The sequence below is a fragment of the Ylistrum balloti genome, unplaced genomic scaffold (genome assembly GCF_031769215.1).
Source record: "Ylistrum balloti isolate Yb309-2 unplaced genomic scaffold, AGI_CSIRO_Ybal_v1 Utg370520, whole genome shotgun sequence".
Classification (NCBI taxonomy): Eukaryota; Metazoa; Mollusca; class Bivalvia; order Pectinida; family Pectinidae; genus Ylistrum; species Ylistrum balloti.
In genome coordinates, this window is record NW_026782333.1 from 720092 (window position 1) to 734312 (window position 14221).

Consider the following 14221-nt stretch of genomic DNA (forward strand, 5'->3'; position numbering starts at 1 on the left):
CACTGAGCTTGATAATTAGGTCAAAGATGTAGGACACTGATCTTGATAATTAGGTCAAAGATGTAGGAAACTGAAGTTAACAATTAGGTCTAAGATGGGTTGTTGTGTCAAAAAAATAGCCCACAAAACTAAACAATCAAAGCATTGATGTTGATGAACTGAGTGAGTTTATTGACAAGTGTCAAGTGCCATTTCATTAGGCAGATGTTTAGTAAGGTGTCTGTAAATCTATATACTACGTAATTACTTTGAAAAATGATGAGATCATTAATTAGATATGAAGTTATTTCTACTGTTTTCAAGCTTAACTAAAAACTGGTAATTGAATATTAACTTTTTTCTGTTAGATTTCATTTAAACTTTCAACCTGTAGCTTCTAAGTTTTTATCAGGGAAAAAAAAGTATTTCAGAATGTTAATAGTAAGTGTAAGCAGAATTGTTTTTATTGTCATTTTTTACAGTTAAAGTATGAAAGATTCAGTAATTTTTTCATTATTTTGTTTTGATAATCTCCAAATGAATTGCTCTGTGACAGTTATACTTTGTATCGTGTTATCTACCGGATACAGAAATCATTGGTTTCCAGGTCGTAAGTATCTGTGTTTGACCAATCAATAATATTGTACGTTCTGATTGGTCAGTGGATTTCAGGATAGGTCTTTCGTGTTGCAAATGAGTCGGGGCATCGGTACTGTGAACAGTACCTGTATCTGGGGTAATTAAATCGACTACCTGTCAGGGCATAATACAAGTTCTGCATGACCTAGTTAGGACAATAATCTGTTTATAGAACAGAAAAAAATACTGGACTAGAATTAGCTAGAGGGAGGTATCAAGATGGTATAGTGGGTGAGAACCATAAATAGTTCATAGGTGTACATGTTACTGAGTGAAAAATAACACAGAAACAGCTTACACTATTTGTTATACCTACATAAAAAGTGTGAAATAGAAATAACAAGTAAAATGCCCCCTGTCTCCTGACCCACTATCCCCTGCTTAGCTCTACACTTGACAGTCTTCTATTATCTTCAAGTCTTTGCAACAGGTCTTAAAAACTGGACTCTTATGTAGGTGGTTGTTCTCAAGTTTAGTCATACTGAAAAAGTGGATAACATTATAAAATAAAAGTAATTGGGTATTATTATTTTTGTAAGTTTAAGGTGAAATGTATTCAGGAGAAATTAGGATAGATGAATAGCAAGACCTTGTAACAAAATTCATTCACATTATGAAATTCTCAACAACTCATTGAAGCCAGGAGAGAAGAAACATGAACACGCTGTGATGGATAAGAAAGTAGTGCCAGCTTCCTGTAGTAACTGCTGTAGCTAAAAACTATCCACTTTTTTTTTCTTCCTACTTAAAAACTTGATACAAGGTTACTTAAGTGTTTGGAGTACTTTTCTTGTTATAGCTGCACACGCACTGTTACCAAGTGCTCCATCACCGAGGTCTGACCGAATTTCCCTGGCAGCATATACCATTGTAATCTTTTAATCGTTTGGAATAGTCTGCCAGCACAGAGAGAGAGAGAGGGATAAAGTGGGGATTTCATTTATGAGAACGTAAAAAATCAGTTTTTGAATGATAAAGAGAAGGATAGAAAGGGGATGATGATTTCAATTGTGTAGTGATGGTCTTAACTCTTACATAAGTAGATTGAAGTTTTCAGGGTAAAATTTCGGGTGATGAACAGGATTAGAGGGGGAGATGATTTCAACTGTGATGAGGGTCTTTCTGGTAGATTGACATTTGAAGGTAGAGAATCTGGAATTATGATATGAAGAGAGGATAAGAATGGATCGAGATATTTTTCAGTTTTGTCATGATCGGGGCCTCATAGATGGGTAGAAAAGAAAAAGGAGAGATTTGTTTAGAAGGGAAGGTGTTATGATGAATGGCAAGATTCTAGAATTTCAAAATAACTTCTACAGTAAAGTTGTGGTAAGGGATTTATGGGTAAGATAGTTATTAAATCCTTCAGTAAGCCTAGGTCTCAGGTTGTCAGGACCAGTGTTACATTGTCTCCCCTTGGATTGAAGGGAAGGAGACATATTGTTTTAGGTTCTTCTAATATTTCTTGTCCTTGCAATAATTTCTAAAGCATTAAATGACATCTTAATGAAATTTTCTATATATCCTTACTACGCAAAGCTGATGTGCACTGTCGTTAGGTCACTGTGACCTTGACCTCAAGAACAAAGGTCAAATAAGCCTGAATTTATAAATGAATTTTTGTTCAGGAAATGTACATCACCTAGAAACTATATGCGGGACATTATTATACTGTGACCTTGACCTGAAGGTCCATGGCCAGAATATTTAATCATGACATGTCCGAACTTGGAACCCTGTCCAACTCCACCTGAAGTATTATTACCTTTTTTTAGGGTTATTAGTAACTGTACAATGTTCTGTAGATATACAGTAAAGGATAAAACAAAACATGTGTTCATCAAATATGTACAAAATATGATGAATATTTTAGGATCTGCTCACATCTTTCTTCTGTGTTTATATCAGCCAATTATGATGAAGAATTATACTGGATAGTAATTGTTATATTTAGTATATTTACTTGTCTATACCACATCTACCAAAACTTACCAATAATTTTAACGATATACATGTAAAACAACATCAGTTTTTTTCTTGAACACCCACCCTATTACAAAGACAGGAAATACATCCGTGTTAGCTTGAAAGGGGTGACATGTTTATTTGGTGAGATGTTGCAGTTGTAACACTCGTCTTCCACCAAGGCATCCAGGGTTCGATTCCCAGAATGTATGCGAAAAGGTATGGGGTCACATGCCCAACCATGTGGGTTTGCTCCCACAAGTAAAAGCTCAGGATGAGTTAGCTTTGATGGAAGTTTAGACCATTTGAGGGGGTGGGGGGTTAAGAGAAAATAGAAGTAGCAGAGTGGAATAAAAAGAAAGAACGGAAATTGTTTCTGTGCACGTGGGGTGAGGTCGACCTAGGTTTTGAGGTAGTTTCTATCCCAGATTGAAAATGACTATGCTGAATGCCTAGATAATTTAGCAGTATTAGAACATCATAAAATCATATAAGTTTTCATTTATGCAAATTGAAATAGGTTAATGGTGAGATTTCAGTGCTAATGAGCCATGATATATATATATATATGTGTTTGTGTGTGTGCACTTTATCTAAAAACATATTTTTAAGATATGATATTTTATCATGAACTGATATGTAATTTTCTCTTTGCTGATAATTTTATTTCACTACAGAGCAAATCACATCAATTTTGTAGGGTTTTACTAAATGTTTGAAAAATTTCCACGCCTGGAGGAAAAGCATGTCAATATGAACGTGATTTCTCCTGCTGGGTTTTGTAGAGGATAAAGAGATACTTCTACAGAGCCTGGATATATGCCCATTAGGTCATGTTGGTGCTCTCTCCTCACTCCTTTCATCACCATTTTCTTCCGTGAACTGGTCCAGATCAAAACTTGGAAGGGTCTATTATAGAAAAATGGGTAAAATTTGGATTCTGGTTTTCCCACATATCTCTCACGTGAGCACATGGATGGAGACTGATGGGAGAGTATTGAGTAACGAACCATGTTAGCTTAATGGCACTCTACAGCTGATTCACAGATTGGATCTTCAAGTGAACCCATTGGGTATATTTATAGATTCAATATATTATATATCTTGAATATATTAATGAGGACTACTTGTATTAATCAGCCATCTTTGTTGGTTCTTAGATGTAGTACTCTCTATAAAAAAATAAGCCTCATCTCAAATTAGGGACATAAAAAATTGCAAAAGAAAATCTTAATTTTTATCACTGTATCTTTATCACTTAAATTGTAATGAAACTACATGCAGCTGTAGCAGCTGTCTAGCACATAGCATGGCTAAATAAATAATGTAATGTCTTATATAGATGTACAATGAAATGTCCCTTGACCAACTTTTCTCTTATCTGGAATTCTCTTCAGTCTCGTTATAAAAAGCAAGTTAAAACAAAACTCTTTTCTGAATCTACAATCAAATTGTTTGGTTTCAGACATGTTTAACTTAGAGAATCCATCATTCTAATATGTAGTGTGTTACAGTCTTTGTATCATTAGAGGATAATCTCTGTAGTCATGGGCTCAGGATGTAATTGTTTATAGTATGTTGCACAATGAAAATTTTGTGCCTTGGTAATGATTTTGGAAAACTGTATAAAGTGCAATGAGGAATTGGGTTCAATAAAGGTCTTTGGTAGTGTTAGTATACATTGTTAAGATATAATGGAATCTGGTATTGTCTGCAGTTGAGGGCAGTATGTTCAGTGCTACTGCCTCAAGGAAGTGTTTTTTTTTAATATATGAAGTATTTATCTCTTGTAAAAAGACCACCTGGCAAACAGATTGGAATGTGTAAACAAAAGGACTGGCAGGGGATCGTGGGAGTGGGGGAGGGTAGGGCCAGCAAACAGGAATATTGATATGGCCAGTGTGTACACCTGGGCACATGCTTTTACCCAAAGTCTTAGAATATTACATGGCAAACAAAAGTCTTAGAATATTAAGTGGCAAATAAAGTCTGGGAATATTATATGGCAAATAAAGTCTTGGAATATTATGTGGCAAACAAAAGTCTGGGAATATTATGTGGCAAACAAAAGTCTTAGAATATTAAGTGGCAAATAAAGTCTGGGAATATTATGTGGCAAACAAAAAGTCTGGGAATATTATGTGGCAAACAAAAGTCTTAGAATATTAAGTGGCAAATAAAGTCTGGGAATATTATGTGGCAAACAAAAAGTCTTAGAATATTATATGGCAAACAAAAGTCTTAGAATATTAAGTGGCAAATAAAGTCTGGGAATATTATGTGGCAAACAAAAAGTCTTAGAATATTATGTGTAAACAAAAGGACTGGCAGGGGATCGTGGGAGTGGGGGAGGGTAGGGCCAGCAAACGGGAATATTGATATGGCCAGTGTGTACACCTGGGCACATGCTTTTACCCAAAGTCTTAGAATATTATACGGCAAACAAAAGGCTGGGAATATTATGTGGCAAACAAAAGTCTTAGAATATTAAGTGGCAAATAAAGTCTGGGAATATTATGTGGCAAACAAAAGTCTTAGAATATTATATGGCAAACAAAAGTCTTAGAATATTATATAGCAAACAAAAGTCTGGGAATATTAAGTGGCAAATAAAGTCTGGGAATATTATTTGGCAAACAAAAGTCTGGGAATATTATGTGACAAACAAAAGTCTTAGAATATTATGTGGCAAACAAAAGTCTTAGAATATTGAGTGGCAAATAAAGTCTGGGAATATCATGTGGCAAACAAAAGTCTTAGAATAGAATGTGGCATATAAAAGTCTGAGAATATTAAGTGGCAAATAAAAATCAAGGAATATTACATGGCTAACCATGCTTTTAGATAATCTAAACATCCTGTTTAGCAACAAACATGTTCAACAGCAAACATGGATTTTATCAAATTCCCAAGTGTTTTGCTCTTCTGTGTCTATCAGTGATAGTAAACTGTATATCTCTGTTAAATGTCTTGATTTATTACCGTAGACTGTACTTTTAGCCTCTCAGGAATAAGGAAGGGCTGATTAAAGCAACAAATCAATAAGCAAACGACAACAAAATTCTAATTTTTACCTGTAATCAATTAAATGAAGGCATGAAATTAACATCTAATTAGAGTTTACACATCCATTATCTTTGTTGTAATCACTTTCCAATTTTCACTCCAGTGAAAATAAATAATCTCACATTTTTGGATGTCATCTCTATTATAAGAGAGCAAGGATCTTAATTGTAAATTTTGTTACCCTGTTAGAATTATAAAAAACATAAATTTCATTTTGAAAGTCTATCTTTAAAAAATAAAAAAAAAAAAAAATCAAATGTATTATATGTGAAATGAAAACTTCACTGAGATACTGGCCTTTTTGTGATTAAAGGGTAAATTACTTGTGGTTATGTTGTTCTAGCAATAGGAACATCATGGCAAGATCACGCCATACAGTTAACCCTAGATGTAATACATTATACATAAAACTCTGCTGCTAGGACTTGATATGTAGATTGTCTAAACATGTTCTATTTACACTCCAATACAAGCCGTCATTGTTTCCAATGTCTTACATGTTTTCTTTCTGGTGAAAGGAATTCACTATTAAGACCTTAACATATTGTTGTGACGAGATCTAGTATTGATAATGAGTATGTAGGAAATCTACCTGTACAGGTAACGATATATCTACCTGTGTATCTGGGTAAACATGAAACTTCCACATTCATTCCAGCCTGACTACCTCCTTTGTGTATGGAAGGGAAATGTTTTTATACAAAGGCGGAAATTGACCATGAATATATAGTATATTTAAAGTATGGTTAGGATATGATAAAAGTGTTGTTTGACTGCAGAATATAGCTCTTGTAATTTGATTTTAATCAACAAGATTAAGAATCTTGAAGAGATTTTTTTGAATTAATAAGTAACTGTTACTCTAGGCAATCAAAAATAAAGGAAACAAAATAGATATTGATTTCTACAGCTTCCCTGTGAATGTACCAATAACAAACATACCCCGGTACCTGTTTTTAAATCAGCATAAATACTCTTAATTCAACAATTATTTCATATGGTTGAGAGTATCGTTTATGTAAGGAATAAAGATATTATTTGTTTGATGAAATGGTCTTGAGCCAGAAAAAATACCCGAAGTAATGATTTATTGTGTTGCCTGCAGAGCTGGTGTACACTTAGGGATCACTTTGTCCGTCGTCATGCGTCATTGTCGGTGTCGTCCATACGAAAGTTTTCCGGAATTTTATCGGTTATGCATTGAGTTATCACAATGAATTTTAGTAGATGGCTTCTTGTTGGAAGGGTACAGATTAATTTCGATTTCCGGCTGTCTGTGATTCTTCTTGGCAGAGTAATGCCCCTTTGAACTTAGAAAATTCTCTGGAATTATTGTTTTCCAGACTTTTTAGGGTTATGCTTTGAGTTATAGAAATGAAATTTGGTATTACAACTTTATGGATAAACGTTGCACATCCAGTTCGATTTCTGGGTGACCTTGACACTTTATGCAGGCGACACATACAGTTCCGAGGAAGTCTTGTCAACTGTATTTGTGTTACAGAAAGCCAAATTACATCACCAGTAAAAGTCTTTTTTCATTATCTGTATTACTTATAGGTTTGTAAATGATATGAATTGAACATCTTTCATTACCTTGAAAAATTTGATTAATTCTGACATTTTGTTTCGTTCAGATGGAAATCCCCAGGCACTCAAGGATGTCATGGGAAACATCCAGTCCCAGCTGGAGAGGGGGCTCCGAATGGGAAACCCCAATGCCCAAAAAGCTGCTATAGCCAACCTCAAGGTAAATTCATAAGATAAAACTCACTCCTCCTCGCGGGAACCCCAACCTATATTCCAAAATAGTCTAGAAACAATAACCGTCAGAATAAAGTACAATTTTCTTGTGTTTACTTCTAGTTATCTGATTTAATTATCAAATTGCAGATATTGAATTTCTTGCTATTGAAATGGTGTTTGTTTACTTCCTGGTCGTCTTTTTCATCTTTCTAATGGATTGGTCAATTATCAAATTATTCTTAGTTTGAAGGCCATCAATGCTTTAATTATATTGTAATGAAGGTTACATCTTTCATTAGAGTTATTTTCAATGTCGAGATATCAATCATTTTGAAGTTTTTTCCTCCTAACATACATCTACCTTTCTTTAGAATTACTTCCCTTTGTCAAGATATTCCTATTTCTTTAGAGTTATTTCAGTTATTTCCCTCATCAAATATTCATCTTTCATTAAAGTTACGCTCATTGTCAAGATATCAATCTTTATTGAAGTTTTCCCCCTGTCAAACATCTACCTTTCATTAGAGTTACTTCCCATTGTGGAGATATTCGTTTTCATTTAAGTCTCCCCAGCCCCCTTCAAATAATAATCTTCCATTATATTTACTTACTCTTTTCAAATATTTATCTTCATTAAATTTACTTCCCTTCGTCAAAATATTCATCTTTCATTAGAGTTAGTTCCCCTAGTCAAATACTCATCTTTTTATCTTTCATTCGATTTAATTCTCCCTTTGAAAATATTTGTTTCATTTTGATGGTAATAATATTCTAAATTCTTTTAATGAACCATTGGCAATTTAAGAATTTACTTTATTTTTGTATAGATAATAATACTTGTAATAATTATGTGGAATACTTATTCATTTGTATCTTGATAATGACTACATAAATTTAGAAATGTGGTAATTTGATAATGTCCTTGATGTGAAGCAGATAAATTAAATACTATATATTTCCCCAAAGAATGCAAGAAAGTTTATACATTCTAAAATTCTTTTCATTGCAGAGACGAGATCAGACTCTGAGGATCAAATTGGAATATAATGGAGAGAAAAGGTGGGAAATAGTTACTGAATAAAATTAAGTTCACTTCCTTTTGATATTTTTGGTAACATTTCACCTAGCTGAATATTTGTCTTTCAAGATCAAAATCCATGATAAAACCTACACTCGTTTTTTCTGCATAAATACTAATTCTACAAGCATACCGTAACCTCTGATTAAAATCATGTGCTCTTTAAAATGATACAAATGTGTATCTCATTAATTTAGGTAAATGACTTTGGTTCAAGGTGACTTAAATGGCAGTATGGTCTTAGTCATATATGTTTCTTTTTAAATAAGTTAGATAAATTTGATATATAAAAATATAACCGTGTGTTGGTTTATATAGAATTAAAATTTTGAAGCGATTTCATTTCGTCTAGGTAAACATATAACTGTCAGTATGGAATTGGCTGCATCTCTTAGAATGATGTCACCTGCCATTAATTTAATACTTCATCTTAAATATGATGCTTGACAGATGGATATGCTCAATGTAAAAGAATAAGTGCCATTGTTCACAGATTTCATTTAGAATATCTCTCAATGTTCCTTAGAGATTTAATTTCTGATAAATTTAAATTCATGTATTATGTTCTCGATATATTACACTCAGTTTTGTGTAGGATTCAAAAGTGATTCAAGTTCTAGCTGTTATGAGAGGGAGGAAGGGGTCAGTAAGTGTATTATTTGTATAAGATTTTATAATTCAAATCAGTCGCAACAGGCTAGAGGCAGGTTTAATTACAAGGTAGTATATTTTGAGATTATTATAAGACTATTTTGATATCACACCGCTTCGGCCTGAGGGCTGATATCAGAACTCGAGGGCTGATTAAGGGTGTGATATGAAAATGGTTATATAATAGTCTTTTTGTCATGTTTTTTTCTTTAACTCATACAACTCGACAATTCTTGCTGGGAGTTCTTCTAAAGTTGCCTCACCATCATTATCCCTAGTCGCGATGATTAGTTGTTCACGTTTGCAGACGGCAGTTTCGGGTGTATCACAAAGAAGACAAACCAATGAAAAAAAACGTCACCATCCAGAAATTACAGCGGGATTCTAAATTATTTTTCATAAACAAAAAACAAATTTCATCCAGGCCAACAATATTGATGTTAAAATCTGACACCAATAAGTTAGAATGGAAAAATATAAAAAATCGAGAGGGGTGTGATATCACTTCAGGGGGGTGTGGGGTGATATCACCCAGGCTGGTGTGATCAGTTGTAAACATGATAACTACTGGTTTCACCCACAGTATTGGGTCACAACAGGCTGGAGCAGGTTTAATTATAAGGCTGTATATCTACTGGCTTCACCCACAGTATTGGGTCACAACAGACTGGAGCAGGTTTAATTATAAGGCTTTATATCTACTGGTTTCACCCACAGTATTGGGCTTCTGGACAATATTTCAGTAGTGTTGTCCTGAAGAAGCCTATTGCTGTGGCTAATCATTTGAGCTAGTTTATCATTTCTCTGCATATACAGGCATAAATTGAAAGACTTGTTCATCCACCATACTAACAACCATGGTGAAGGCTGTATTACCCGAGACCAGATTTTGCAATTTAAAGATTGTATTCTGATTGAAATGCTTGTGTTGATGAAGTCAGGAGGTTAAGAGTGGTGAGAAGGTTTAACTGGTGTTCTATAGAAGATGGGGATAGTATATTATATGTTTTCCAAAAATTGCTGTTTGAAACATGATTTCATCAGTAAATTAAGAACTAATGAAATTCACTAACTAAAGTTAATGTACATTTTAAATCATTTTTGAGACATCCTGATTTATTGATAAACAATAGCACGAAATAAATTGAAAATTAAAAAATTGATCACACGAGAGCTTTAAATTTTGTCTGACAAATACGGTATATAATGTCTGATGTCATCAGATCTGTAGCTGATGCTCGTGGTCTGAAGGTTACTGTACAAATTTAGAAAATTGTTGAACAACTTGAAACACTAAAAGTGATGTTGAAGTATGTAGTAGGAGTGTTTATAAATAGAAATGGGCGATGCTGATGGGACTTAAACGAAATATGGTGAAGGAAATCACTCGCATGTCTCCTTCAGTTTATCAGCATGTCGACTTAGTCAAATACTGATCAAATGAGCACTGAAAATTTGAAAAATATTTTTTTGTAAAATTTTAATTGCATTAAGAACCAAATTAATTTTTGTGTCATTATCCATTTGATTTCTGGTAGGGAAGAAAGTATGAGGGGAGAATTGAGATATATTTCTCTTTAGCTGACAGAGCTTTTCAAGAGATTTGGTCTCTGCTATATTTACATATATATTTCTCTTATTAGCGTCCTCTGGTTTCAAGTAGTGCATTTTATGATTAGAAAATGATCTCAGACGGACTACAAAAGTATTAGTAATATCTCAAGTACAATTAAATACCTAAAAAATGTGTTTGAAGTACATATCTATAATTTTCTGTTAGAAGTTTCGATTGTTTACTCTTGACGAACACCCCCGCAAGTCTGTAAATTCCCCTATGGCGTCAGTAGTCACTAGATGTAAAGTGAATTCTTAGATGTATTTACATGTGCTTTTTAATGTTTTTACACTGTTTTTCTAGTATTTAATATCAGTTTAATCATAGATTCTTTTTAAAGTAGTACAAGTTTTCACATGACTACCTGCTATGATGTGTCATTTAGATATCATAGCCATGATGGCTTCAAGAATCACATGTATATTCTACAATACTTGCAAAGCTTTGATCATGTTCTTAATGAAAAATTAATTCACTTCAGTTTCAGACACATTTTATGAAACTTGTCATCAGAAAATGATTTTTCATATAGGTTATCTGTTGTTTTATAAACGTTGAAAGAAAGTGAAACTATTATTCACATAAATGACAGGTGATAGAGCATCAACGTCTGGATTCTGTAGTTTTATTATAAGTTGATGTGTTACGGCTACCTAGACCAACTGAAACATATCCTAGCTAGCCTAAACATGTCATCTTATAACAAAACCACAGAATTCAGACGATGATGTTCCATCTTCTGTGTCATTTGTAGTTACCTCCCTTGATGTGGTTCTGTTGAATACCACTGATTTCTATTGAATACCACTGAGTTCTATTGAATACCACTGAGTTCTATTGAATACCACTGAGTCCTATTGGATACCGCTGGGTTCTATTGAATACTGTTGGGTTCTATTGAATACCACTGAGTTCTATTGAATACTATTGGGTTCTATTGAATACCACTGAGTTCTATTGAATACCACTGAGTTCTATTGAATACCACTGGGTTCTATTGAATACTGCTGGGTTCTATTGAATACCATTGGGTTCTATTGAATGCCATTGGGTGTCCATCTTTGATTCCTTCATGATCCAATCCATGACAAAAGGCAGCCAAGACGTTCGTTCTCTCCCGCTTTGTTAGTTTTTTATTAATAATTATTCACATGATAATTTATATTTCATTATGTTCTGTAAATGTACATCTTTTAGTGGTTATCTTATTTTAGTGATTTCCATGTTGAAAGTATTGGACAAAAACATTAGCATTTATTGCACTTTCCATATGTTGCTTATTGTTGATGTACAAATTCCTCATTATAATAATTTGCCAAAAAATGATTCTGCACTGAAATTAAGAGTATCCTAATTCAATCGAATGTAATTCAATCTGCAGCTGAAGTTGTTGACTTAGATTTTGATGGGGTATGAGGGATGAGGGAATTTTAGATTTTGATGGGGTATGTGGGATAAGGGAATTTTAGATTTTGATGGGGTATGAGGGATGAGGGAATTTTAGATTTTGATGGGGTATGAGGGATGAGGGAATTTTAGATTTTGATGGGGTATGTGGGATGAGGGAATTTTAGATTTTAATGGGGTATGAGGGATGAGGGAATTTTAGATTTTGATGGGGTATGAGGGATGAGGGAATTTTAGATTTTGATGGGGTGTGAGGGATGAGGGAATTTTAGATTTTGATGGGGTATGAGGGATGAGGGAATTTTAGATTTTGATGGGGTATGAGGGATGAGGGAATTTTAGATTTTGATGGGGTATGTGGGATGAGGGAATTTTAGATTTCGATGGGGTATGAGGGATGAGGGAATTTTAGATTTTGATGGGGTATGTGGGATAAGGGAATTTTAGATTTCGATGGGGTATGAGGGATGAGGGAATTTTAGATTTTGATGGGGTATGTGGGATAAGGGAATTTTAGATTTCGATGGGGTATGAGGGATGAGGGAATTTTAGATTTTGATGGGGTATGTGGGATAAGGGAATTTTAGATTTCGATGGGGTATGAGGGAATTTAAGATTTTGATGGGGTATGTGGGATAAGGGAATTTTAGATTTTGATGGGGTATGTTGGATGAGGGGATTTTAGATTTTGATGGGGTATGTGGGATGAGGGGATTTTAGATTTTGATGGGGTATGAGGGATGAGGGAATTTTAGATTTTGATGGGGTATGTGGGATGAGGGGATTTTAGATTTTGATGGGGTATGTGGGATAAAGGAGGGGATTTTAGATTTTGATGGGGTATGAGGGATAAGGGAATTTTAGATTTTGATGGGGTATGTGGGATAAGGGGATTTTAGATTTTGATGGGGTATGTGGGATGAGGGGATTTTAGATTTTGATGGGGTATAAAGGATGAGGGAATTTTAGATTTTGATGGGGTTTGTGGGATGAGGGAATTTTAGATTTTGATGGGGTATGAAGGATGAGGGAATTTTAGATTTTGATGGGGTATGTGGGATAAGGGATTTTTAGATTTCGATGGGGTATGAGGGATGAGGGAATTTTAGATTTTGATGGGGTATGTGGGATGAGGGGATTTTAGATTTTGATGGGGTATGTGGGATGAGGGAATTTTAGATTTTGATGGGGTATGAGGGATGAGGGAATTGTTAGGGATTTTTTTTATGGGGTATGTGGGATAAGGGGATTTTAGATTTTGATGGGGTATGTGGGTTGAGGGAATTTTAGATTTTGATGGGGTATGTGGGATAAGGGAATTTTAGATTTTTATGGGGTATGTGGGATGAGGGAATTTTAGATTTTGATGGGGTATGTGGGATGAGGGGATTTTAGATTTCGATGGGGTATGTGGGATAAGGGAATTTTAGATTTTGATGGGGTATGTGGGATAAGGGGATTTTAGATTTTGATGGGGTATGTGGGATGAGGGGATTTTAGATTTTGATGGGGTATGTGGGATAAGGGAATTTTAGATTTCGATGGGGTATGAGGGATGAGGGAATTTTAAGGGAATTTTTAGGATGGGGATGAGGGAATTTTAGATTTTGATGGGGTATGTGGGATAAGGGAATTTTAGATTTTGATGGGGTATGTTGGATGAGGGGATTTTAGATTTTGATGGGGTATGTGGGATGAGGGGATTTTAGATTTTGATGGGGTATGAGGGATGAGGGAATTTTAGATTTTAGATGGGGTATGTGGGATGAGGGGATTTTAGATTTTGATGGGGTATGTGGGATGAGGGGATTTTAGATTTTGATGGGGTATGAGGGATAAGGGAATTTTAGATTTTGATGGGGTATGTGGGATAAGGGGATTTTAGATTTTGATGGGGTATGTGGGATGAGGGGATTTTAGATTTTGATGGGGTATAAAGGATGAGGGAATTTTAGATTTTGATGGGGTATGAGGATGAGGGAATTTTAGATTTTGATGGGGTATGAAGGATGAGGGAATTTAAGATTTTGATGGGGTATGTGGGATAAGGGAATTTTAGATTTCGATGGGGTATG

The 14221-nt window shown here is 34.5% G+C and overlaps 1 protein-coding gene across 1 annotated transcript in view; it reads left to right on the top strand.

The window, feature by feature from the left end:
* The window catches only part of LOC132555847 (mitogen-activated protein kinase kinase kinase 2-like), a 65449-nt gene that overhangs the window by 34453 nt on the left and 16775 nt on the right, over positions 1-14221 (top strand). The window contains exons 3-4 of the mRNA XM_060220207.1: positions 7287-7399; positions 8405-8454. Coding sequence (XP_060076190.1) covers positions 7287-7399; positions 8405-8454 — 163 coding nt within the window. The remainder of the gene's footprint in view (positions 1-7286; positions 7400-8404; positions 8455-14221) is intronic.